Below are 24,192 nucleotides of genomic sequence, written 5' to 3'. Positions count from 1 at the left end.
ACCACCATCTCTGCTGAAGACTGGGCTTGACCTTTAGGTGTTTCTTAGCCAGGTTCCAGAGTTTTAGGTGTAAATGAAGGCCACTGGGCCGTTTTGAAAGAAATCACCTGATTAGACCTTTTTTAAAAAATAAACATCCCTCAGGATACTGGGTGGAAAAAAAGTTTAGAAAAAGCTGGAAAAGGCTTTAGAAGGCTACTGCAAGAGTCTGGTTAAGAGATGACGGTGGCTTCGACTGTGAAGAAAGGAAGATGGATTGGACCCCCCCCCCCTTTTTAAAGGCAATAGAAGGTGTTGATGGGTTCAACATAGAATATGAAGGAAAGAGAGGAATCCAGGACGATTCTAGTAGTCTGTACATGGGATTTCTTTCTAGGGCTGTCTTTTCCCAGCTCCCCAAACTGAAAACACGTTCTTCCTTCCAGACCCGTCTCCTGCATCCTCCTTTTCGGTAAGGCATTCCTTAGTTCCCGTGCCGACGGAGGGTTTCCTGGGCCCGCACCGCCACTCCGCTGTGCTCCTCCCTCTTTATGGCACCAGCTGGACTGTGGTGTGACTGTCCTTCATGGGCTGCTCTTCCACAGGAGCGGGACCTCACACCTTGCTGGGCACCCACGTGTGTAATGAAACTGGACTGAATGCGTGAATAGACAATATGTCACATTCTCTTCCCTTGTCCAAAATGATACGTGTCTATGCAGCCACACAGCATCAGAGCCCAAGGCCTTCTCCTCAGTCTCTGAAACATGCCTCTTGGCTGTATAGCTCTGTAACGTTTGGCTGCCATACTGCTTTTTTTTTTTAAGGTTTTTTGTTTGTTTGTTTGTTTGTTTGTTTAATTAACAGGATGAGAGGCAGCTGCAGGTACTGGCAGATTACAAAATGTGTAATTACTCAAAGTAACTGAAGCATATTATAGTATGATTCAACAGGGAAAAAACCCCATCTGGCACACGCTATGTTAATTTGTCATTGCAGAGAGTTTTGGAGGAAGCGCTTGCCACAGCTGGCCATGCCGTCCCCCTGAAACGAACACTGCACCTCTGTTTGTCAGGCCCGAGTCCAGCGCAGGGCAGAGTCTCCTTGAGACATCACTAAGGGATTCCAGGTGGCAAGGGAATTTTCCCTTCCGCTGTACCAGCCAGAACATAGATGGCTGTTGCTCACCTTCCGTTCTGCCTCAGTAGTAACGGAATGATGTAAGCAATTCAAGTCATTCGTTATAAAGCCTAAGATAAGTGGCCCAAATTACACTCTCTTATCCCATGTCTTAAGGAATCATAACTTCTTTTAGGAAAAGTATTTGTGGTATTTTCAAAGAGATTCCTGCATGGTAGGGTAAACACTGCTCTTAACCTTCTAACCGTACCTCTTCAGTTGTACACGCCAGCGATACTGAGAATGCGTTTAGAACGGAAATTCTCTCGGCTAGGGTTAGGGTACCCATTTCTATGACAGACAAGAGGGAAAGGACTAATTGTTATTACAAAACAGCTTCTAGCGCTGGCCTTTTAAAAATATTAAAATAGTTCTCTGCTGAACGTTTCCAGAGGTACCTGTAAGGCCAGTGGCCGAGGCCAGGCAGGTCCATGCTGGAGTCGGGCAGATGGGAGACGAACTGTGAAGCCGGAACGCAGTGGGCCGTTCCCGTCTAGTAAAGTCCCCCAACGCCGGGAGGGCACACAGGCAGGGAAACCGCTTCTCACGGCTGCAGGTGAACGCACAGCAAGATGGCCCCTCACGGTGGCGGGCAGGCAATCCGCCATCTACCCTGAGCACAAGCACCCGTAGCCCCTCAGAGGCTAGGCACATGCAGCGCCGCCATGTGCTCACACAGTAATCGTGCCAGGTGCCAGCAAGCAGGCCTAACACGGTGGTCTTCCTTGCAGCACCTCAGAATCAGTCTACTCAAAACTGAGCCCTTCGCTCCACACGCGCACTGCATCCTGTACTTCCCTTCCCACGAGCGGCACTGTCTGCCCAGTGGCTCAAGCAGGACTCCACAAGTTGTCCTGAATGCCTTCTCCTTAAACCCCTGTCACAACCTACTGCTCCTGTCCTCTCCCCCACCCCAACTATCTCCTGAATCTGTCCATTTCTCTCAAGGTTCAGGCTGTCAACATTGCTCACCTGGATGGCTGCCGCCCCCCCCCCCCATTAGCTATGGTCGTTGTGATGCAGGAGGCCGAGGCCGGGCAGGTGCACACTGGGTTCGGGCAGACGGTAGAGGAACTGCGGAGTCGGACCACGTTGGGCTATCCTGTTTATTGGAGGCTCGCAGAGATGGGCGAGAGAATAAACAAAGGAAAACCACTCTAGTCGTGGAGGGCGAGGGACCGGGAACATAGCCCCTCACGGTGGCGGCTGAGGGACTCAGGAAACTGCCCCTCGCTGTGGCAGGAGAGCCGTCTGGGAGATGCCTCTGAGGGAAAGCACCGTAGCTCTTTATAGAGATGCACGCACTAATCTTGCAAAGTGCTTGCAGCCAGGAAACCAGCGAGCAGGCCCAATCACGCCAGTTTTCCCAGCAGTCGCAGATAGATCCTTCCTGTTTTTCCTGCTGTAATCAACAAAATGTTCTGATACTCAAATCTAATCATGTCACCTCTTTTATTAAAACACCTGAGGCCCTGGCCTGGTGGCTAAGTGGATAAAGCGTCAACCCAGCACACTGAGGTCACAAGTTTGACCCCTCAGTCAGGCACAGACGAGAGCAATGTAATGAGTGCACAACTAAATAGAACAATGAAGTGGAACAGTGAGCTGATGCTTTTCTCTCTCTCTCTCTCTCTCTCTCTCTCATATAAATGGGAAACTTTTAAGAAAAATGCAGGCATCTCCCTATAGTACTAAGGTTAAAGTCTCCATTTCCTGTGAGGACATGGACGGCTCTTTGCAGTCTGTATTTCCTCATGTCCTCAGCCCTCCCTCTCTCCCCCCTCTCCCCCCTTCTGGTGACTGCCGCATTCCCAAGGACCGCATCTCAGCTTTCTAGACTAGTTATTCTTCCTTAGTTCCTGGCCTCCCCACGGAGACCTGATTGTAGCACTCTTCTTCTTCTCACCCTGCGTTTGTTACCTAACTTCTGTTTCTCTTTCATACTTTGGCTTAGAAGCCTACTTCCTCTGGACAGACAGCTCCAGTCCCCTACTCCTTCATATGTGCTCCCCTGGCCCTGGGGACTTTTCATAGCATTTGCTACCCATAGTACAAACCCAGTAGCTTCTCACTATTTCTGATATTCCTCAGTTTCACTATGGCAGTGGCTGGATCTCCCCCTCCCCAATCTCACTAGTACCGACATAGTATATAAAGGACAGAATTTCTTGTTAAATCAAATACAGCAGATGAGCCTGACCAGGCAGTGGCACAGTGAATAGAGCATTGGACTGGGACGTGGAGGACCCAGGTTCAAAACCCCGAGGTGGCCAGCTTGAGCCCAAGGTCGCCGGCTTGAGCAAGGGGTCACTCAGTCTGCTGTAGCCCCCCAGTCAAGGCACATATGAGAAATCAATCAATGAACAAACTAAGGTACCGCAATTAAAAATTGATGCTTCTCATCTCTCTCCCTTCCTGCCTGCCTGTCCCTATCTGTCCCTCTCTCTGTCTCTGTCTCACACACACACACACACACACATAGCTGAGGCAAAGGGGGGTGGTCTAAGGTAATACCTAAGCTTTGGAGTGGAGTATCTGGGTAGATGGCAGTGACATTCACTAGGAAGGGTTAGGTAAGTAGATACGTAGGTTCCACTTTGGACAGGTTGCAGGAGAGGTGCTCATTAACGTCCTTTCACCCTGGACCTGGACTCCCTGAGGTCCCGCAGTGGACTGTGCAGAGCGGAGGGGAGGCAGCTGGGATGCCAGGAGTGCGGTTGTGTGAAGCCGGGCTGCCTGCACCAGCCTGTGTTGCAGCTAACTGAACGAGACCTCTCAATGCGCTGCCTTTTTCAGTGGTCAGGTCTTCTGAAGACATACAAAACCTTGACATTACAATCTTTGTGACCACCGACCATTTTGCCACCTACTTAACATTAAATATTTTTTTTCCAGATAATCTTTTTGCCTTTTAGATCTTGATATTTTACGATGCCACAGATATGCTTTATTAGTATCTCTTGTAATCGACAGGACTTAAGGTGAGGGGCACCGTGACCTAGTTGAGAGAACATTTTGATTAAAAGACTGATACGAACCCTATTTTTTCATTCAGTCACTTGATGACATTAGAAACATTAAATGACTTCTCTGAGTCTTAACTCCTCTATTTATGGGGTAAGAATAATAACTACTTTGTAACCGTGAAGTAACAGTAAGGTCCAGTGGCAAAGTTAAGGTGCAATAGAAAACCCTCTTAGCTAATGTCCATTATCATCTAAGCACACTAACCAGTGAACGAAGTGTCTGTGTCCAGCATGCTGGCCATGCCCAGGCCTTCCCCAGCTCGTGCTGTGGTCACTGTAGTGTCACCTGTCATTTGCATTACAAGTGTCAGCATGCTTGTTTCCCAACCAGGTTATTCCAGTCGTTCTTGTTTTGAAAATATGCCGTTTAGTTAAATAGACCAGTATATATGCGTACAAGAAGAGATGGTTATTGTTTCTTTAAAAACTAACTGTCACCCTGGCCAGTTGGCTCAGTGGTAGAGCGTTGGCCTGGCGTGCAGAAGTCCTGGGTTCGATTCCCGGCCAGGGCACACAGAAGAAGCGCCCATCTGCTTCTCCACCCCTCCCCCTCTCCTTCCTCTCTGTCTCTCTCTTCCCCTCCCGCAGCGAGGCTCCATTGGAGCAAAGATGGCCCGGGCGCTGGGGATGGCTCCTTGGCCTCTGCCCCAGGCGCTGGAGTGGCTCTGGTCGCAACAGAGCGATGCCAAGGAGGGGCAGAGCATCGCCCCCTGGTGGGCAGAGCGTCGCCCCTTGGTGGGCGTGCTGGGTGGATCCCGGTCGGGCGCAAGCGGGAGTCTGTCTGACTGTCTCTCTCCGTTTCCAGCTTCAGAAAAATACAAAAAAAAAAAAAAAAAAAAAAAAAACTGTCTGCTTTGGGGAATTTGCTATTGCTGTAGGTTTGGACAAAGTATCTCTAAAAGAACAGGGGGAACTCTTGCATTAGGTTCTCACCCTTCACCTACCTGCATCTCGAATTGAAGAATTTGATGATTTAAACCAATCTTATTTACTAAAGCATTTCATGTATTCTTAATAGATACAATATACATTACTTTGTTTGTTATTTTTAAAATTTTATCTAGAAGATAGCAAATCAGTTATATTTTACAACCATATTTCCAAATTATATTTGTAGGCATGACACGGATTGTTTTAATCACGTACACATCAATTATGTAAGTGAACTAAAAATACTTAGGACGCTGATAGGCTGATTTTTAAGGAATTCCTCATTCTTACATACTTACATTAAAACTGGTAGAAGATAATTTCACCTTACATCTTATCATATAATATGCCAGAACTTATAGAGAAATTGGGCAGTTTCACCTAAATTCTTTAACGAGTGTAAAGCACTCTTTAAATACCATCATATCATAGAGAAACTGAAAATATCATCTGTTGCCATACCTTCTGGCCAGCTGCACTTAAATCATTCCTGATAGGTAAGAATGTTTCTGTTTTTAAAGATTACCACTGGAGAGATTATGTGGCTTTATTTGGCAAGTGTTTCAGCTGTAATAGCACTGTGAACCTTTCTGGAGAGTGGGGTTTAATGCTTTTCCCAGATCACTAATGATACTGGGAACACTCAGAGATGTTCTCTCATGAAGGGAAATTTTCTCATAGATCACAGAGTTGGACCATCCTCCTGGGTCTTCCCTGGGCCCCCCCCACCGGACCCCCTTCTCCCCGTGAGACGTCCTGACAGAGGAGGAGCAGCAGAGCAGCTGCAGAGCACTGACAGGCCTAAGCCCGCCCCCCGGCCCTGCACACCCCCTACAACTCCACTCAGAAAGAATTGAGGGGAGGACATGTTCAACTGAAAAATAACTGTTTCCTAGCCACTTCAAATCCTTTGTTGAAAGAAGCAGAATCTAAATAAATCTAAAGAAGTCAAAGTATCGTATTTCCCCATGTATAAGACACACCTTAATTTGGGGGCCCGAAATTTGAAGAAAAAAATGTGTTACATAAAGTGATTGAACTCAAATTTTATTCATCATAAAATTCATACAACTCCTCATCACTGTCAAAACTCCCCTCCATTAGCTTGTCCTCATCCGTATCTGATGATGAATCACTGTCTTCATAGATTGCCTCGTCCTCAGTTCCATCTGTGGCATTTGAAATGCCACAACCACTGTGTAAGACGCACCCACTTTTTAGACCACAAATTTCTTGGTAAAGGGTGCATCTTATGCATGGAGAAATACAGTAATCTTGACCTAGAATATGTTGTGTGGTAGATTCCTCAGGAAGTGTGGAGCATGTGAGGTCTGTCGCAGCGGCAGCCCGTGCTCACTGGCACACGCCTGGCCCTGGCCCAGAGAGCGCCAGTAAATGTAGAATTGACTCGTGAACACCATGGTTTGTTCCCGCCTTCATATTTATAACAGATTGCTTCCTGATTTAGTACTAAGTGTCCTGTATTTTGAGAGACCAAGGGTATATTTTAGCTGTTTGTATAGCTCCTTTGGGGGAAAAAAAGAAATTGAAGCTGAAATTGTTTTGGAAGTATTAATGTGTTGATTTTTTTTTTAGAAGCAGAAGGTCAGAGGATAAAAATCAGTCCTGGTTGAGTATCTTAATACTCAGAAACCTAGTCGATCTTTTTTAAAGTTATTTCTAAAACTACATTGTATCCACTTCCAACCTGGGACTGTTGAAATTATCTTTGGCCAAAGCAATATAATGCATATATGCTGAATAGGAAGGAAAAGTTCTGTGCATTAAGAAAATTCAGACTAATAAAGCATAAAGGATATGAATGCATAAAACACAGCACATAGGCAGAACAAACCCCAGTCCTGACTGTACTACACGGACATGATCACAGAGTGGTTAACGTGGCCCTCGCTTACTCCACGGCACGCCCTGAGCTGAAGCACTGTGTGTGAATGTGCAGGTGCACACGATGACTGAGAATCACAGTAGCTTCAAGTTTGTACTAACAAATGCTGTGTCTGTTTAATACAGATAGACTTTTATTTTAATGCCCAATAAGACTCAAGATTGAAGATACAAGGGCACTTTTAATACATATACATTGTTTTTAATACACATATAAATATATTTTGATATAAGTACCTGTATATATAAAATATATTTAATACATATATATGTAAGTATGTTGGGGCTTCCTGTGGTAAAATATAATATATACCATTTTAAGCATTTTAAAATTGTGATAAAATATACAAAATACTACATTTATCAGCTTAACCATTTCTTTTTTTCATTTTTCCGAAGCTGGAAACGGGGAGGCAGTCAGACAGACTCCCGCATGCACCCAACCGGGATCCACCCAGCATGCCCACCAGGGGGCGATGCTCTGCCCCTCTGGGGCCGTCGCTCTGTTGCATCCAGAGCCACTCTAGCGCCTGAAGCAGAGGCCACAGAGCCATCCTCAGCGCCCGGGCCATCTTTGCTCCAATGGAGCCTCGGCTACGGGGAGGGGAAGAGAGAGACTGAGAGGAAGGAGAGGGGGAGGAGTGGAGAAGCAGATGGGCGCTTCTCCTGTGTGCCCTGGCCGGGAATCGAACCCGGGACTCCTGCACGCCAGGCTGACGCTCTACCACTGAGCCAACCGGCCAGGGCCCAGCTTAATCATTTTTAAATGTTACAGTTCAATAGTATTAAGTGTATTCATGTTGCTGTACAACGAGTCTCCAGACTTTGTGTGCATTTTATAAAGAAAAGAATGAGTGAGTCCTTTAGATGTGGTGGTCAGTTCATAAGAAACTTTATTTTGCACACAGATGATATTTTTGTTCAAAACATGAACATATATCTGTTTTCTTCATTTTTTTTAAACAATGGCTTTCTCTCTCTCTCCCTACCTGTGCCCCCTTCCTCCATCCATCCTCCCTCCTTCCCTCCCTCCCTCTCTTGCTCCCTCGATCCCTCGATTAATAGGAGTGAGCTGAGTCGACAGAAACTTCATACCCAAGAGCTGCTTTCTCAGCTGGAAATGGCAAATGAAAAGGTACTTGAGGTAAGATCATGACTCTCCCGGGAAGTCCTTCTGCTGCAGCTTGATACACACGTTAGAGAATTCTACTTGAGCCAAGTCCAAATTAATTCTCCACTTGGAAATGACTGTACAGATGTATTTCTTGTAAAAAATCATCCACAACCCTGAAAGTCCACGCAGAGTATCGTGTGAATGAAAGCTTTGAGAGCCAGTGACTCGCCATGTGTAAATGACAGAAGGTGGAGCATGTGCAGGGTGACCTGTGAGCACCACAGAGACTGTTAGGGTCCTCCTGATGTCGCAGTGTGTCCAAGGTTATTTTTGACCTGTTCCTTTTGTTAGTTTTCATCCATCAGAAGAGACACACAGAAAATACTCTGGCCTACTAGAATATATTAAAATACGCCTTTGTGTTACTTTAGAGCTAAATGTAGCAAGAATTCGTTTTTTCCTTTGAAGTTTTAAAAAGGTAAACAATGTCTAGATCATGAGTAGAGCATTTTAGAACTCTAGTTCTCTTGAAGTTCTAACTTCGAATGTATTGATATTTGTTGGAATTCCTTTAATAGGCCGTATGGTCCCTATGGTCCCTTCTCTTTGTGGCCCTCTTCCTGGTGCCACAGTGAAATCATTCTTCTTTTTTTTTTTTACTTTCATTTATTGATTTTAGCAAGAGGGAGTGTGTGTGTGTGTGTGTGTGTGTGTGTGTGTGTGTGTGTGTGTGTGTGTTGTGTGTGAGGGAGCGGGGGAGAACGTTGATCTGATCCTCTATGTGCCCTGACCAGGGATCAAACTGGCAACCTCTATATTTTGGGACGATGCTCTAAACAACCACGCTATCTGGCCAGGGCTGAAGTTATTATTCTTAAGTTTTGTAGCATTTTAAATTGATATGAACCACTTAGAAAACAAACACTAGCCATTAAAGTACTCTTTGGTGTAGCTCCCAAAACTTCCAGGAATCTGTTCTAAGGAAGTCATTTAAAATATGAAAAAAATTAAAGGAAGATATTCAACAGAGTAATGTTAATAATATTGGAAGATCAGAAGCAACCACAATGATCGGCTGAAAAGGAATCGTCGCCTGTATATTATGATTTATGTCATCTGACTTCATTGGAGCCGCTTCTTCACTTCATAGAAAACTAAACATTGAGTAGTCTGTGACTATGAAAATGACTATTATAGAAGGGGGTATTTTTCCCACAAGTCTTCTCCAGAGTTAACGATGTGCCTCTTAAATTTAAGACTACATATTTAAACAACTTGGTAAATTGGAACAGCCAATATAGTTCTCTCCATAAAATTTAATTTAACTTTTGGGCACAATAATAAGCTTATTTTAACAGGATACCGTTATTTCAATTTTTAAATCACTAGACACAGCATTTGCTGCAATCACTTTTAATAAAGAATGTGGAAACTGGAGTTCTTCATAGAAAGTGCATTTTTCTTGCTAGTCCTGATTAGGCCGATTATTCACTCCATTCCCACACGAGCCAGAAAAAACTGAATAACAATTCCAGTTGTACAAAAACTTTTTGTTCAGGTGAATGAGTATGAGGAGGGCTGATAAATTTTTTAATTGAAGGCTTCTTTGAACTGTCTGCATGACAGCCGCTCATGACAGATTTATATCCCTGATGCCTGTGTGGTTCCCTGAGCCGCTCTAACAGTACTGTGGGCTGGTTGGCTCAAACAACAGAAATGTATTATCTCCCAGCAGTTCAGGAGGTCAGAGGCTATAAATCAAGAAGGTGGCAGGTTGGCTCCTCCTGGGGCCCAGGAGACTTGGTCCCATGGCCCCTCCCCCAGCTCCCGGTGGCCTCAGCATCCCCGGCTTGTACACATGTTCTCCGTGTCTTCACGCGGTCTTCCCTTCGTGTGTGTCTGTCCTGGTCCAGATTCCCCCTTGTTATGAAGACAGTCACATTTGATTTAGAGCCAAGCCAATAATATCATCTAAGTTTAGTCATTAGCAAAAACCCTGTTTTCAAATAAGGTCACATTTGTAGGTACGAGGGGACTAGGACTTAAATATCTTTTTTTAAGGGACATAATCCAACCTATTGCAATTTCTTAGTGACGTCTGCTGACCCTAATGCCCTCAGCACACAGCTGTACAGGGAACATGTAGAAACAGTTCTTCGCCTTTTAAAGAATACCTTTAGCATGTAAATCGTGTAAGACACGTCTAACTGTAAGAAAAATAGGATTTCTAGAATGAAGGTTTTCTTTTTTCTTTTTGAGCTTTGATGATGACAATGCCCCAACGTCCCTCGAAGCTGGTCTAGCCCCTGGCTCCCAGGGCACCAACGGGCGGCAATAGCAGTGCCTGGGGACGTGGTAGAGGGCAGGTGCCCGGGCTGGGAGGAACTCCGGTGGGGAGGCCGGCAGTCTGCGTCCTCACACTCCTGCATTCGGAGCACAGAGCCTGCAGCCTTCGGTCAACAGATCCAAAATTGACAGTCTTTTCCTTGACATCCATTCATGTTACTTTGTATTCAGTTAGCTCTCTTGTTGGCATGTGGGGGTAAAAGCACTTTGGTGAGAATGTAAGACCAGCTCTGACGTTCATGAGCTGGAAACAGTGTGAATCGAGGGATGTGTTATCTTGGCATTTTGTAAGTGGTGAGACGATGTCCCGATTTTCTCACTGACTGTTCCACAGAACATTTCCATGGCACACGCAGGTTTCTAACCTGTCTGTTTTGTGTTTCCCCTTAACAGGGTGAGAGGTTAATTCAAGACCACCAAGAAAAAGCCAGCCGACTGCAGTGGCGTCTGAACCAGGCGGAGCAGAGAGCCGCATCTGCCTCCCAGCAGGTAGGGAGCTTCCCCGTGTGGCTGTGCTGAGGCCGCGGCATGCTCAGAGCTCAGCTGAGCACCTCAGACATCCCCAGAGAGCTAACTCCTTTCTTTTCACTTGACCAAACTATTGAAAATTAGTCTCTTGAATATCTGCGGTTGGAAAAGTAAACTTGACAAACAGAAACAAGCATCAGTCTCCTCCAGTTGACCCTACATCTAGAACTGAACTGTCCACCGATAGCCACTAGCCACCAGCAGCTATTTAAGTTAATTAAAATTAAATAAAATTAAGCAGTGAAATCCTCAGTCACACCAGCGGATTTCAAGTGCTCAGTCACCGTATGTGGCTCCAGCTGTCACATCAGGCAGCGCAGACGTGAAGGACGTGTCCTCACAGGAAGTTCTCTGGGGCAGCCCTGCACTGTGGTTCCATTATGTGTACGATGGGCAGTCATTCACGGACAGCTTGGGAATTTGGTAACATGGCTCCGAATGTACTGTTTCAGACGGCACTTGGTTTGCATTGTAGTGTTTAAATGGAAAAAAAATCACCCTGCGCATAGGTTGGCTTCATTCATTTCATGCACGTTTGGATGACTATATAAATCTAAAATATGGCGTAAAGTTGTCTGCTGGGAAATAGAGTAAGAAAATGCAAAACATCAATGCAGTGATAAGGGGTAATTACTCATAATGCACACAAATCATAATGAAATGGTACGATCGTTCTAAATCAGGAGCAACAGTCTCTCCTACTGGGAACAAAATGAGACCAGTTCAGTGAATATAAGATAGGCAGGAGACAGACAGACAGACAGACAGATAGGCAGACAGGCAGATAGATAGGTAGGTATAGACAGGCAGGCAAAAACAAATCAAGGTAGTAGATTATTAATTATATTTGGTTATAAGTGTACTGTTTTAATTAACATCAATGTTATTCTTAGATCTTACAGCATTTTTTACATAGTACAGCAACTCTAAATACTGAATTCAGTTTATGTTTGTGATGCTTACAGATATTTTTCAAAATCTACCTCTTGTATGAACATGCTGCAGCACTTAAACCCAGTAATAATTTGTCCTCTGTTCCTCTCCCTATCGGAAGTAATCATGGCTTTACCAAATATGCTCACTTTCCTATGAAGTTGTGAGTGAAAGGGTTGCTTACTTACTCCTGAACCCTTCCCCCGTGTGGCTTCTAAGGCAACAGGAGCCAGGGTGTCCTGGGCAGCGTCCTGAGTGTGCGTCTGCTGCCAGGACATGTTAAGAGTGGCTAAGTCCAGTGGTAGAGCATCAGCCTGGCGTGCAGGAGTCCCGGGTTCGATTCCTGGCCAGGGCACACAGGAGAAGCGCCCATCTGCTTCTCCACCCCTCCCCCTCTCCTTCCTCTCTGTCTCTCTCTTCCCCTCCCGCAGCCAAGGCTCCATTGGAGCAAAGTTGGCCCGGGCGCTGAGGATGGCTCTGTGACCTCTGCCTCAGGTGCTAGAATGGCTCTGGTTGCAATGGAGCAACGCCCCAGAGTGGCAGAGCATCGCCCCCTGGTAGGCATGCTGGGTGGATCCCGATCGGTCACATGCGGGAGTCTGTCTGACTGCCTCCCCGTTTCCAACTTCGAAAAAAAAAAGAGCAGCTAAGTCAACAGAAGAAGAGCTGCAGTCTGTTAGACAAACGAATAGGAGACATTGCCCAAAAAGGGAAGGCAGGCGGCTTGTCAGCTTTGCAGACATGCTCACTCTGAAACACAGACACATCAGACTGAGCTGTATCACGCACATTCCTCACCTCTCAAGTGCGGGTTTAGACAGGGCCCTGTTCCGGCACTTTGCCACGCCACCGGGGGAAGTGTCTATTGGTGCAGTCCCTTTGACGCCCAGTTAGATGGCATCTCTCAAAAGCTGTAAATGTGCATAACCTATGGCCCAGCAGTTCTGAGGATTCATTCTGCAGGTGGTGCGCTCGCTCCTGGGCAAGTGTATAAGGAAGAATGTAAAGGACTAATTGCAGCATTGCCTGTAATTTAAAAAAAATAAATGCCCATCAACAGGAAACCAGTTAAATTGTAGAACATCCATGCAGGGGAAAGTTTGCAGCTGTTAAGAGGAATAAAGTACAGTAGATCTAAACTGAAACCATTTCTTTCTAAGGTGAGATCTTCTAGCAGGAAAAAAAAACACATGAAAAGTCTGTATAGTCCTTTATTGTTTTTAAAATAAAAAGGGGTGAAGAAATATCTGCTCTTGTCCTCATTTCAAATGTTTCAACCAGTATGCTTAGAAGCTGGAAGCAGTGGTTGTATCTGGAAAGAGTGGGATGATGACAGTGATGGGGAGACTTCCTATGTGCTATGTGCCGTTAGAGGGATGTTTTGTACTGTTGAGGTTTTTGGGAGGTATTATGTGGTATATTGAATATTTTAACTCCAATTACTATTTACAGATTATTTTCCTGGTAACAGTTTTCCTGCTGTGATCTATCATCTTTTTATTACGAGCCCTGTAGTGTGCGGGCTTACCGTGGTCTGTTGTAGTCACTTTTCTGAGTAACTTTTCCTTAGAGCTTCCTACCACCTGTGAGACATGCCTGGGGGTTCTCAGTATGTCACTGCGTTGTGGGATGTTGTGTTCAACACACACCTCTCTAGTGCGATACAGACTTTGACATGTCTCAAGAGCCAAGTGGAAATGAACACAAAAAAGTGATCTCTCACAAAACTGTTCCAATAAGATTATTTCCAATCATTGTCTGTTGTGATGCATTACACGGTGTCTTAGCCTGCGATTTGCCAGAGAAAAGGTAACTGCTCACTGATTGTCTATTTTAATTGCAGCTCAGTGCGGTTACAGTGCAGAGAAGAAAAGCAGCCTCCATGATGAATCTGGAAAATACTTAAACACATTCCTAGTTCACTCCCAGAACTTTAGAGTTGGGAAAGCTGTTGAACTAGCAGGGTGTTGAACCGGTAAAGCCTGCAGAGAATGGTTAAGGCTTGTGTCATGTAGCAGAAGCGTTTTCCATTCTGCTCTTTGGAGGGTGATTGGAATACAGGACCGCGACAGCTTCCTCTGAGTCCAGGAGAGAGAGCCAAGACGGGGCGGCAGTGAGGGTAAAGCCAGCCGAGAAGAACTTACCACCTTCAACAACGTGTCTATTTTCTAATCCTCCCCCCCCCATTTTCCTGTGGAAGAGCATAATACTTTTTAAGTTATGTTAATCATGAGAAAGAGATTTTAAGAAAATGATAGAATTTTAATATTTCCGCTTCCAAGATTTGAGAATTTTGCATCTGATTGTTACTCCTAACTCGTTTTTAAGGTTCCCGAGTATCCGTTTTGTTATGAACTCGTAAATATAATAAATTATGTTCTAAAATGATGCTGTCATGTATTTTAATATATAGTTGTACTGACTTGTTTTTTTTCACATACATACTATGATTTCCAGTACTGATCAAACACTGCCATTTAAGAAAGGGGGCGGGGCAGGGGGAGGTTTTGTTTTGCTGTTACTCCGGGCAGTACTGACCGGATAGAGGATGTTCTAGAACACAGGCACTGTGCCCACAGTCCTGCTGACTGGAATAGGTCCGTGCAGTTAGTTAGTTGCTCTCTGCTCCTGGTTTGGACTCAGTGCACCTGCTTTCTGGCGACTCAAGCAGGTTGGTTGGCATCTGGACAAGTCAGGAGGCCATTGCGTTGTTCAGATCAGAGATCGCACACTGAGCTGGAGACGGCAATGGAGACGTTCCTGTGTGAGTCCTCGGATGCGGCCAGCGCTCTGGACTGATGTCGGACCGGGACGGTCCTGGGTCCACAGCGTGGAGCCAAGACTGGAGACCGTGCCGGGCGCTGCCTTGCGCAGGGTTCCCTCTCCTCCAGTGACTCCTGCCCTCACCCTGACGCGGCCTCTGCTGCGTCCCTGCCGCGTCCGCCCCCACGCAGGGTCTCTGCCCGTGCTGTGATGATCTGGCTGCTTTCTCCAGATGCCGACTCAGACGTCACTACCTGGGATGAGGTAGGACCCTTGTATTGCTCTTAATGGGGTGCTGTCATTTTCCTTCATAGCTCTCATCACAGTCTGTCGTCAACTCCCTGCAGGTTTTTTCTCTGATGTCATCTCCCCCACAGACCGCAGGCTTCCCGAGAGTGGGGTGCGTCGTCGTCGTCTCAGCGCTTGGCCGAGTTCCTGGCTCACGTGGGAATTTCACACCCGTGTGTTCGAAAGTTGAAAAGGAGTTTTTAAGGGCAGGATCTTAAACGGAAACAAGGACATGTCTTTGTTTTTGCATGAGCTCAGGAAGAAGCGTGTTGGAGGGAGATGACGGCAGCAGCGAGCGGGCTGGAACCGGGAGGACCCATGGGCACGGAGACAGGGATGGAGGACGGCCGTGAGCGGTCGGGCGGCGGTGGTGACACCAGCAGGTCCAGATGGCACTGAGATGGCTGAGCCCATTTCCATTGCATCTCTAAATGCCTTCCCGTGTCACATTCAGACTAATTTCCTTGTGATGTTATTTTCATACTCATGTTTATAGGATGTAGATTTTTAAAAACTTTTAATTAGAGATGTTAGAATTACATCTAAAAAAAAAGAGGCTGTAGTTGAGAAAGCACTTCAGAAACTAACATTCTAGACAAAGGGAATGTATTATTATCCTTTTTTCAGAAAGAAAATCTAACAACCCAGCCTCATTTTCTCAAATCAAAAATCGTTCAACGTGAGCACTTTCTCCAAACTTTGCTCATAGGCACCTGCTCTTTACATTTTAATATTAATAACCCCTTCTGGAGCTCTCCTTGAACGCTGAGACATTTTCTGAGGATGGGTGACTGCTATGCAGATAATAGGCCTTTCTGACCTCCCTTAAATTTGAAGAGACGTAAGCTTATGTTTAGCAACGGAACTGAACTTGTGTGGTTACCTTTTTTTTTTTTTTTAGAAAAGTTTGTTAGCTAATGATCTGTAATGTAAAAATGTAGTGAAGGTTTTGATATTTCTCAAGTCGGCCAGCCTTGACTTCATACACAGACGGTATCATTTCTCCTATCAACAGTTTTAGGAGACAGGAAATGAAGAGGAAAGAGAAAAAAGAGATGATATAAATCTGAAACTGGGGACAAACATAGCTAGTTCATTTGATTTATTCATGTTTTGCTGTTATGTCTCCCTGAGGAAGAAAAGAGATATGATTACCTCTTCTTCCCTTTGTACACAAATACGCAGATTGGGGCAGCCCGCAATCTCCTCATTTCTCTGGTGTAAGACCCGCACCAGCCCCAAATGCGGGGGACCGTCAGCCACGATTCAGCCACTCGTTTATTCAGCAAATATGAATATTTTATCGCTGCATCGTCTGCCGAGCCAGCTTTCAGACACATCATGGAGGGCTGAAAAACAAAACAGCACTCTAAACATTTTACTATAACTTCGATTCTTTCGCCAGAATGTGTTTTTATCAATTGTTCCAAAATAACAAATCTTTAATGAGCTTCTGTACATTTTCTCAAAAATAATGATTGATTTTTTTGTTTACTTTAAAATGTGTAGTCACGTGCAGATATGTACACAAAGAGGGAGCAGGCACTGCAGTACCCCATGCTAAAATGTGAAATCTGTCCCTTACAGCCCCTAAACCCTATAAAAATGTGTGGCTTTTGTGACACTAGCTGGGTCCTCAGGATCTGGATAAAGAGGGACTAAAGAAGTAGTCCCTTGGGCAACAATAATCAGAGGATGGTAATTTTTACAGCACTGGGACCCCCCCCAACCTGGGAAAAAGTATACACCAAGTGGCGTAACCTGAGGGTCCGGCACAAAGTCTTCCCACGTGCCCCCATTCCCACAGACACTCCCAACGCGCTGCTCTAACCCACCCTTGCTTCTTCGCTCAGAAAGTATATTGGAATGTAAGCAAAGGAGAGCAACAGTCCAGAGACAGCTCTGAATCTGCTCTACATTATTGCTTTTTAAATGCCCATCTTTAAAGTGCACTGCTTTCTGTTTAGTGACAAATCACGACTGTCATGGGGCACAGCTGTTGACGTTCACTGCAGGGGCAGTTTGTTTACTGTCCCTTGAGATGGTCCAGCTGACTTCCAACAGCTCTGACCATTAGAAAGTCCTTTCTTACCTTGAACTGAAGTGTGTCTCCCTGCCCGAGCTCCACCTTGTGCACAGAGTGAAGATATTCTCCACAGTCCAAACCCTCTGCCACAGGGCAGGCCTTCAGCCTCCGAAATGATGGTGGTGTTCTCCCTGCTCGTAGTAAACACCCCATTTCCTCAGAGGACTGGGTTTGGAGCCCTTGCACCAACCAGCCCCTGGTCTCTGCAAGCACCCCCGCTAGCATCTGGCCTCCATCACCCCTTCAGTGAGTCTCTTTATGGGCACCTGCTTGACACCAGGCACGCTGGGGCACATCCTTCTCATGCCCAGAACCAAACATAATAGTCAAGGTATAAACTGTTCATTCTTCGTTCCAGATCGTGACAGAGAGGGCTGGGGAGGGGGTGATACCTGCCCATGCGTGGGGAACAGCTGTCAGACTCTCCAGGAAAGGGATATGGCTTTAAACTGCACACCCTGCCCCCACCCCTAAGAGTCTGGCATATTCTCCTAGGGAAACATGCTTTGAGAGATCCGTGGAAAGGTACATGTCATTTCTCTTTAGTATTTAGGATAGGGAGAATGAAAGAACTGTTCTCGAGTCCACACTTTCAGAAATGCAGCTTAACATCACGTTGGCATTTTCAGAAGTTGAAGCTTTTGGACAGATACTGAGCATATTGTTAACTAAAATCCCAATTCTTTTCCAAAGGTTCTGTTGCTAAGCCATATCTTTGCCCCAGGAGCCAGACTGGTCATTCATGCCTTTTAAATTTCATTATTTATTATGATGCGCTGAGATCCTGTTAGCTCCTAATTCCGGCATCCAATTTGTTGTCTGTAAGCATTGGGGGCCGTTTCTGCTTCGTTTTGTTTTCCTGCTACATTTCTTGCACCTGATTTTTTTACTAAGAATAAACATCTACAGATGTGATAAACATGCCACCCATATTTTGGAGGAAATCATTGACAAGATGGGAACTAGACAGATCTGAGTACAGCCGGTCCCTTCCAGCTCCGTGATAAGACAGCCAAGTCTTAGCAACCTCCAGCTCCGTGATGGGTAGAACTAATCAGGACCCACCAGGCATGGTCACTCAGTGCGAGTTTAATCTGGCCCATGTGACTGCATCTACAATAGCGCAGAAACATCAAGACACACCCATCCATCAGCCTAGCAGAGCATTCATTAATGTGACAACCTCAGGTCATACTTTTGAGATCTCCTCTAGTAATCCTGTCCAAGAAACGGCAGATGGAATTCTTCTTAGTAAATGCACATGGCATCCCAGTCATCACTGTTTGTTCCTTTTATGTTGGTTTTTTTTTTAGAAACTCTTTAAGCCCTTTAATATGTGGCATCATGAAAACTTTCACTCAATATTTTCATCCTTTTCTGAAATAAGCCATCAGAGCATAATGTGATATATAAGGAACTCTGTTAGCACTTAGATCTGTGAAGATTAAAAATATGGGATTAGTATCTCCTTTCCTCTACAAGAGAATGAGAGAAGTTATCACATTTCCAAATAGCCATCAGCATTCACTGGAGACTCTTTCCTTGGGTCTACGACGAACACGCCCGACTGTATCACGATGCCTCCTTACTGAGCGCCTACTGATTACAGGGCATTGTGCTAGTAGCTCAGGTAATCCAACAGCCCTGCTAGGTAGATAGTATCATTCCATTTCCAAAGGTAGACAATATGACAGAAGCCAAGCAGCTTACCCAGAATCAAACAGCGGGAAAGTGGTCCTGCAGACTCTCAAGCCAGGTCCAACACCGGATTTTTTCTGCCGGCAAGATGGCGCCGTCGGAGTCTGCCGCATGCGCACCCTGGACACCTCTCCCGTCTGCTGACGGGAAGTGAGCAGTCACCTTTCCAGGTTCTCCAAGCACCCTGGAATGTGGATGGCTGGCTGAGGAGGACTGACCCCCTGTGAATAGCAGGCTGATCCCCTGCAAGTTTCTCGCTTGTCCTAGACATCGCGTAACTCTTGCCAGTACCCACCCCGTCCCTCTCAACTTCAAGGCCCATGTTCTTCATGGGAAATACAGGTGCAGAATTGGATTCAAAACATCCTACCTCCATTTTTCTTTTTTTTTTAGATTTATTCATTTTTAGAGAGAGGAGAGAGAGAGAGAGAGTGACAGAGAGAGAAGGGAGGAAGGAGCAGAAAGCATCAACTCCCATATGTGCCTTGACCAGGGAAGCCCGGGGTTTCAAACCCACGACCTCAGTGTTCCAGGTCGATGCCTTTACCCACTGCGCCACCACAGGTCAGGCCATACCTCCATTTTTCATCCATCAACCTTACTATAACAAGTCAGCACTGTGAGCCCCCCCCCCCCCTTTTATTCCTTTTCTGACTCAGACTCTAACCCAAAAGCCCTCCTTTTGGTCATCAAATCAGTATGCATTGTATAGAAAACTTACTAGGCCTCACTAAGAACAGCATCTTCGTAGATAATAGGGTTAGGGTTTGGTAGTTTTTTTCAAACCTTGCATAGAAATGGGCCATAACCTAAAAAGTTAAGTACTAGTAACTTCAGTCAATAGCAGATATCAATCTAAGCAAAGGAAGTTATAATATTTAGTGGTCTTCCTCTGAAGATTTCCAGATTTCTTTAATAGGTAGAAAAAATTATAATCCTCCCCCCAAAAAAATACATATATATATATCTTAAATATCTACCAAAAATCATAAATATTTTAAAGTTTGTTTAGCAATTGTAAAGTGGTTGGTACAAGATTGTGATTTCCGGCCCTGGGCAGTTGGCTCAGTGGTAGAGCAGCAGCCCGGCGTGTGGATGTCTCAGGTTCGATTCCCAGTCAGAGCACACAGGAGAAGCACCCATCTGCTTCTCCAACCCTTCTCCCTTCTCTCTCTCTCTCTCTCTCCCTCCCTCCCTCCCTCTCCCCTTCCTGCAACCAAGGCTCAATTAGAGCAGGTTGCCTTGGGAGCTGAGGACGGCTCCATGGCACATGGCCTGTGGCCTGAGGTGCTAAAAAATGGCTCTGGTTGCAAGAGAGCAAGGGGAAGAGCATCGCCCCCTAGTGGGCTTGCCCATGCAGGTCACATGTGGGAGTCTGTCTCTGCCTCACCTCCTCTCACTAAATAAACTTTTTTAAAAATTATGATTTCCTGTGTCAAAATTCAGGACCTGGGACTCATTGAGGCTGAAGTGCGATCACAAGCATTTGAAAAAGAAGCTCAAACAATTCAAAGGGTAAAGCTGGCACAGAACGAGGACAGAAAGAACAGAAGAAATGTGTCCTCAGAGGCAGCCACCTGGAGGAGAGGACACCAGAGGAAATAGGTCGGCTTCCTGAGGAAATTGTCTCCCGCTGGTAATAACACTGATACTAGAACAATCCGTGAGATTAGTGGGTAAAATAGCCATAATTGATCCGTAACTATAAATGTACTGCTTAAAACTCAGCCATGCATAAGCCGAGCACCAGTGAGAGTCAGGATACATTAGTGTTAATTAGGAATGACAATATCTTTGCTAGTTAATTTGCCAGGTAAGTCATTGCTTGACTTATTTGTAAAAATGAACCAGATTTATTATACCTTCTATCATGATTGTCCTTATTTGGAGGTCTTGCCTAGCATCGATTTAAAGTCTTTAGACATTAGTCTTAAATCTAGATTCAGTATCAAGACACTATGTGATTTTAAATAATTCTCTTTAACTTTCCAAGCATTGTCTCCGAATAGCAAGAGAACTCTGAGTTCCTGGTAGCAACGCGGTTTTCATCGCTCATATGTTCACCTGTTCTGCCTGCAGATGCGTGTGTGTATGCTGTGTAAACATGTCTGATGCTGCGTTAACTAATTCCGTTCTCCCTAGAAGAAGGCAGGGACTGACCAGGAGCTGACTATATTCTTTATTCATTATCCATTAGGTTACATTCATAGTCGTTCAACCAGTACATTAACATAATGTTTTGAGCCAAGATGATTAGCTTTACTTCATAAAAATTCATTAACCTAAAGTTCACATGTATAACCCTCAGTCCACTCAAAAACACGCGAACTACTTTATAGGAACTACTTTTATATCCTGAGAAGCGGCAGAGCCCCCTCCCCTGGGGGGGGGGGGGGCACAAGTGCACTCTGGCTGGGTTTGACTCTCAGCTCTACCACCTGACCTGGAGCAAGCACCTCGCCTCTTGTGCTCCAGTTTCCTCACCTGCAAACTAGAGAACACCTACCTCACATGGTGTGAGGACTAAACAAAGTCATAGGCGAAAAACGGACCTTGCATTACCTGCAGGAGTCTGGAGGTTCCCGCTGAAGGCTCCGCCCTAAATGACAAGACCAGGTGTTAATTGCAGAAGTGGCCAGTATGGATAGCGTTGGCAGGGCTGCAGCTAATGGGAGGCAGGAAAGACTAGCTTCAGCCAGACGAGTCAAGAAACAGAGCTGCTGCACGAACCTGGGCAAGAGGTGAGGAGCTCCGGGCTGCACCGTGCGCAGCCGTGGGATTACGAGAAGTGAAAGATGCTGAAGAGTTAAGCGCAACACGCAGGCCTAGCTCACTGCTCGTAGGAGACGGGGAAGGGACTCACCCAGGATTCCCCGATTTCGGGCTTGGGTGACATTCTCTGAGGCAGGATGTAAAAAAGGATGAGTTCCAAAATCTCCAGCCCCTGCATACATCCACGGGGAAAGCCCAGAGAGCAGCCCCGAGAATCGGCACTGCGCAGGCGTGAACTCCGCAGCGGCGAGAACAGGTGCAGCCCATGAGCAGGTAACAGGCCTGTTTTTAACCACTTCTCAGTAACCCGGCAATCGGTGCTTTTCTGCTCCGCCCCAGACTAGAACCTATCGTGCGATGCAGTTCTGAGCGTTAAAGACGGCAACCTGGAACTTAATTGTGAAGTTTGCTGCAGATGGCTAATATTTTTCAAAGGTAGAAACCGTTTTTTAAGTGATCTGGGTAAAAACAACAACAAAAAAAACCAACACGAGCCCCTAGTGCCACCTTGCCCATCACATACTGCAGAACTGCTGCCGCTGAGCCCTTCCCGAGGCTCCCGGGGACTTAATTTCCCTAGAGAAGGATTGTGGTTTATTCAACTTTAAGACCTGGTAGGGAGGATCACAGTTATCTCTCTCTGGGGTCTTACTCAGAGCAAGTAACATGGAAGTAAACAGACACTAAGGAGGAACAAGAAGAAATAAACAAGCTTTTAGCCAAATGTGTGAACTATTCAAGTATAAAAACAAACACACACGGTGGCCAAATTATTACAAAAACTGTAAATGAAGGCAGTAATGCCACCCTGGTGTGGCCCGTTCACCTCAATCTAAGTGAAAATACAGGACACACGACAGTTTTTCCTGTTGTTAGATGCCAATCTCTACACACGATGACTGAAGACTGTTTCAGGCAGGGAAAAACACCAAACTGGAAATCAGAACGGGGCCCGAGCCCACTCCTGCCAGGGCCTACACTGTGGTCTGGACGTGTCTGTGAATCGCAGATAACATCTAAGAATGCATTTATTAAAATTACTTGGGTCTTACAGAAATACAACTTCCCTGTCATTCAGGAATAACATTTTTTTTTTTTTTTTTGTCTCAGAAGGCTCATCAGTCAACAATAGGTTGGAGAAATGTCTTGTTTATAATCATAAAAATAGTTTACCATCTACTAAATGCCCGCCACAGGCTTTGTATGATACCATATTTCCCATGTATAAGACACATTTTGGGGGGAAAATTTGGGGTCTAAAAACTGGGTGCGTCTTATACAGTGCTTGTAGTTTTTTTACTTGAATTTCCCGCTTTTTTGACAGTGATGAGTTGTATAAATTTTATGACTAAAACCTGAGTTCAATAACTTTATGTAATACTTTTTTTTTTTCAAATTTCAGGCCCCCAAATTAAGGTGTGTCTTATACATGGGAGCATCTTATACATGGGAAAGTACGATACTGTATTCCCCCCCTCCTTTCTACAGAAGGGAAAATTGAGACTTAGAAAGGTTAGGCAATTTGGCCAAGGTCACGTGGCCAGTAAACTATAAATATATATGTAGTTCAGCCTTTAAACTCGGATCTCTCTGACCCTGAGTGTCTAAGTTGCTTCACCATTTGCTTTCAGACCTAAAATTGTATTCTGGAAAGACCTCTGGGTGGGGCAGACAAAAATCAAACCGTTCCCATCTTTCAGTGTCTGTGCACGCGAGGTGAGCAGTGAGCAGCCCTTCCATCAGCCTGTCCCGTTCCCGCCAGTCTCCTTACCTCTACTGGGACACAAACCACTACACAGCGATGCAGGACTGAGTCACATGCCTTTTAAAATATTTAGCAAAAGCAGATCTCAAAAGACACGTAAAATGTATTGCAAAATGTACAGCATTTATTCACATACAGACAAAAAGGCACAAATTCTACTAAATAGTTCAACAAAAAAATACAGCTGTCCTCAACTAGTTTTATAAATACTTTCAAAAAGGGGGGTAGAAATAAATACAGGACTGGGCCATGTCATATAAAATAGTCATCTCTACATATAACTTTAATTTCTGATCCGTTAACTTTTCATGCACCTTTTTTTTTTTTCAATTTTAGCTGAATGGACACCAAGCTAGGCACATAGTGAAAAATCCTCTGTACAAGGTTACAAATGTAATGATGAGTCCGTCCATCTCAAAATTAACTCAGGTTTGTACACAACACATATAAGCCTTCATTTAGATTCTGTGTTTATAACCTAACAAATGACATTCCAGGCAACTTTACAAAAGTTTAACTAGCCTACATTTTGACATAATACATTGATCCTAATCAAAGATATTTCTTGGTCAGGATGCACAAGGAAAGATAAAGCTTAAAAAAAAAAAAGAAAAGAAAGAAAAGAACAAATGGTATCACACTGAGTGCAAGCAGGTGGGTCCGGGCAGTGGCCTCACACAGAGGTCCCTCCCGCAGGACAGGAAACTAACTTACAAAGCTGTCATCACACTGGCAGAGACACCATGCTCTAGCCGTCTGCATTTCAAAGCAGAAGTAAAAAGTGTGGGCATTTTGTTTTTGTGGGTTTTGTTTTCATGTGGGTTTGTTTACTTTATGTTGTTTTTGTTTTTTGTGGGTTTTGTTTTTTTGGTTCAGCATA

At 45.1% G+C, this 24,192-nt stretch overlaps 1 protein-coding gene across 1 annotated transcript in view; it reads left to right on the top strand.

Moving 5' to 3' along the window:
- SCLT1 (sodium channel and clathrin linker 1) overlaps nt 1–14,329 on the top strand; it is a 92,809-nt gene extending 78,480 nt beyond the window's left edge. The window contains exons 19-21 of the mRNA XM_066385175.1: nt 8,085–8,163; nt 10,873–10,968; nt 13,784–14,329. Of these exons, the coding sequence (XP_066241272.1) occupies nt 8,085–8,163; nt 10,873–10,968; nt 13,784–13,846 (238 nt within the window). The 3' untranslated portion in view covers nt 13,847–14,329. The remainder of the gene's footprint in view (nt 1–8,084; nt 8,164–10,872; nt 10,969–13,783) is intronic.
- Nucleotides 14,330–24,192: the final 9,863 nt, after the last annotated feature.

Source organism: Saccopteryx leptura, chromosome 1, assembly GCF_036850995.1.
Source record: "Saccopteryx leptura isolate mSacLep1 chromosome 1, mSacLep1_pri_phased_curated, whole genome shotgun sequence".
NCBI lineage: Eukaryota > Metazoa > Chordata > Mammalia > Chiroptera > Emballonuridae > Saccopteryx > Saccopteryx leptura.
Note: the sequence above shows the minus strand (reverse complement) of the source record. Positions and strands in the feature narration are given on the sequence as shown.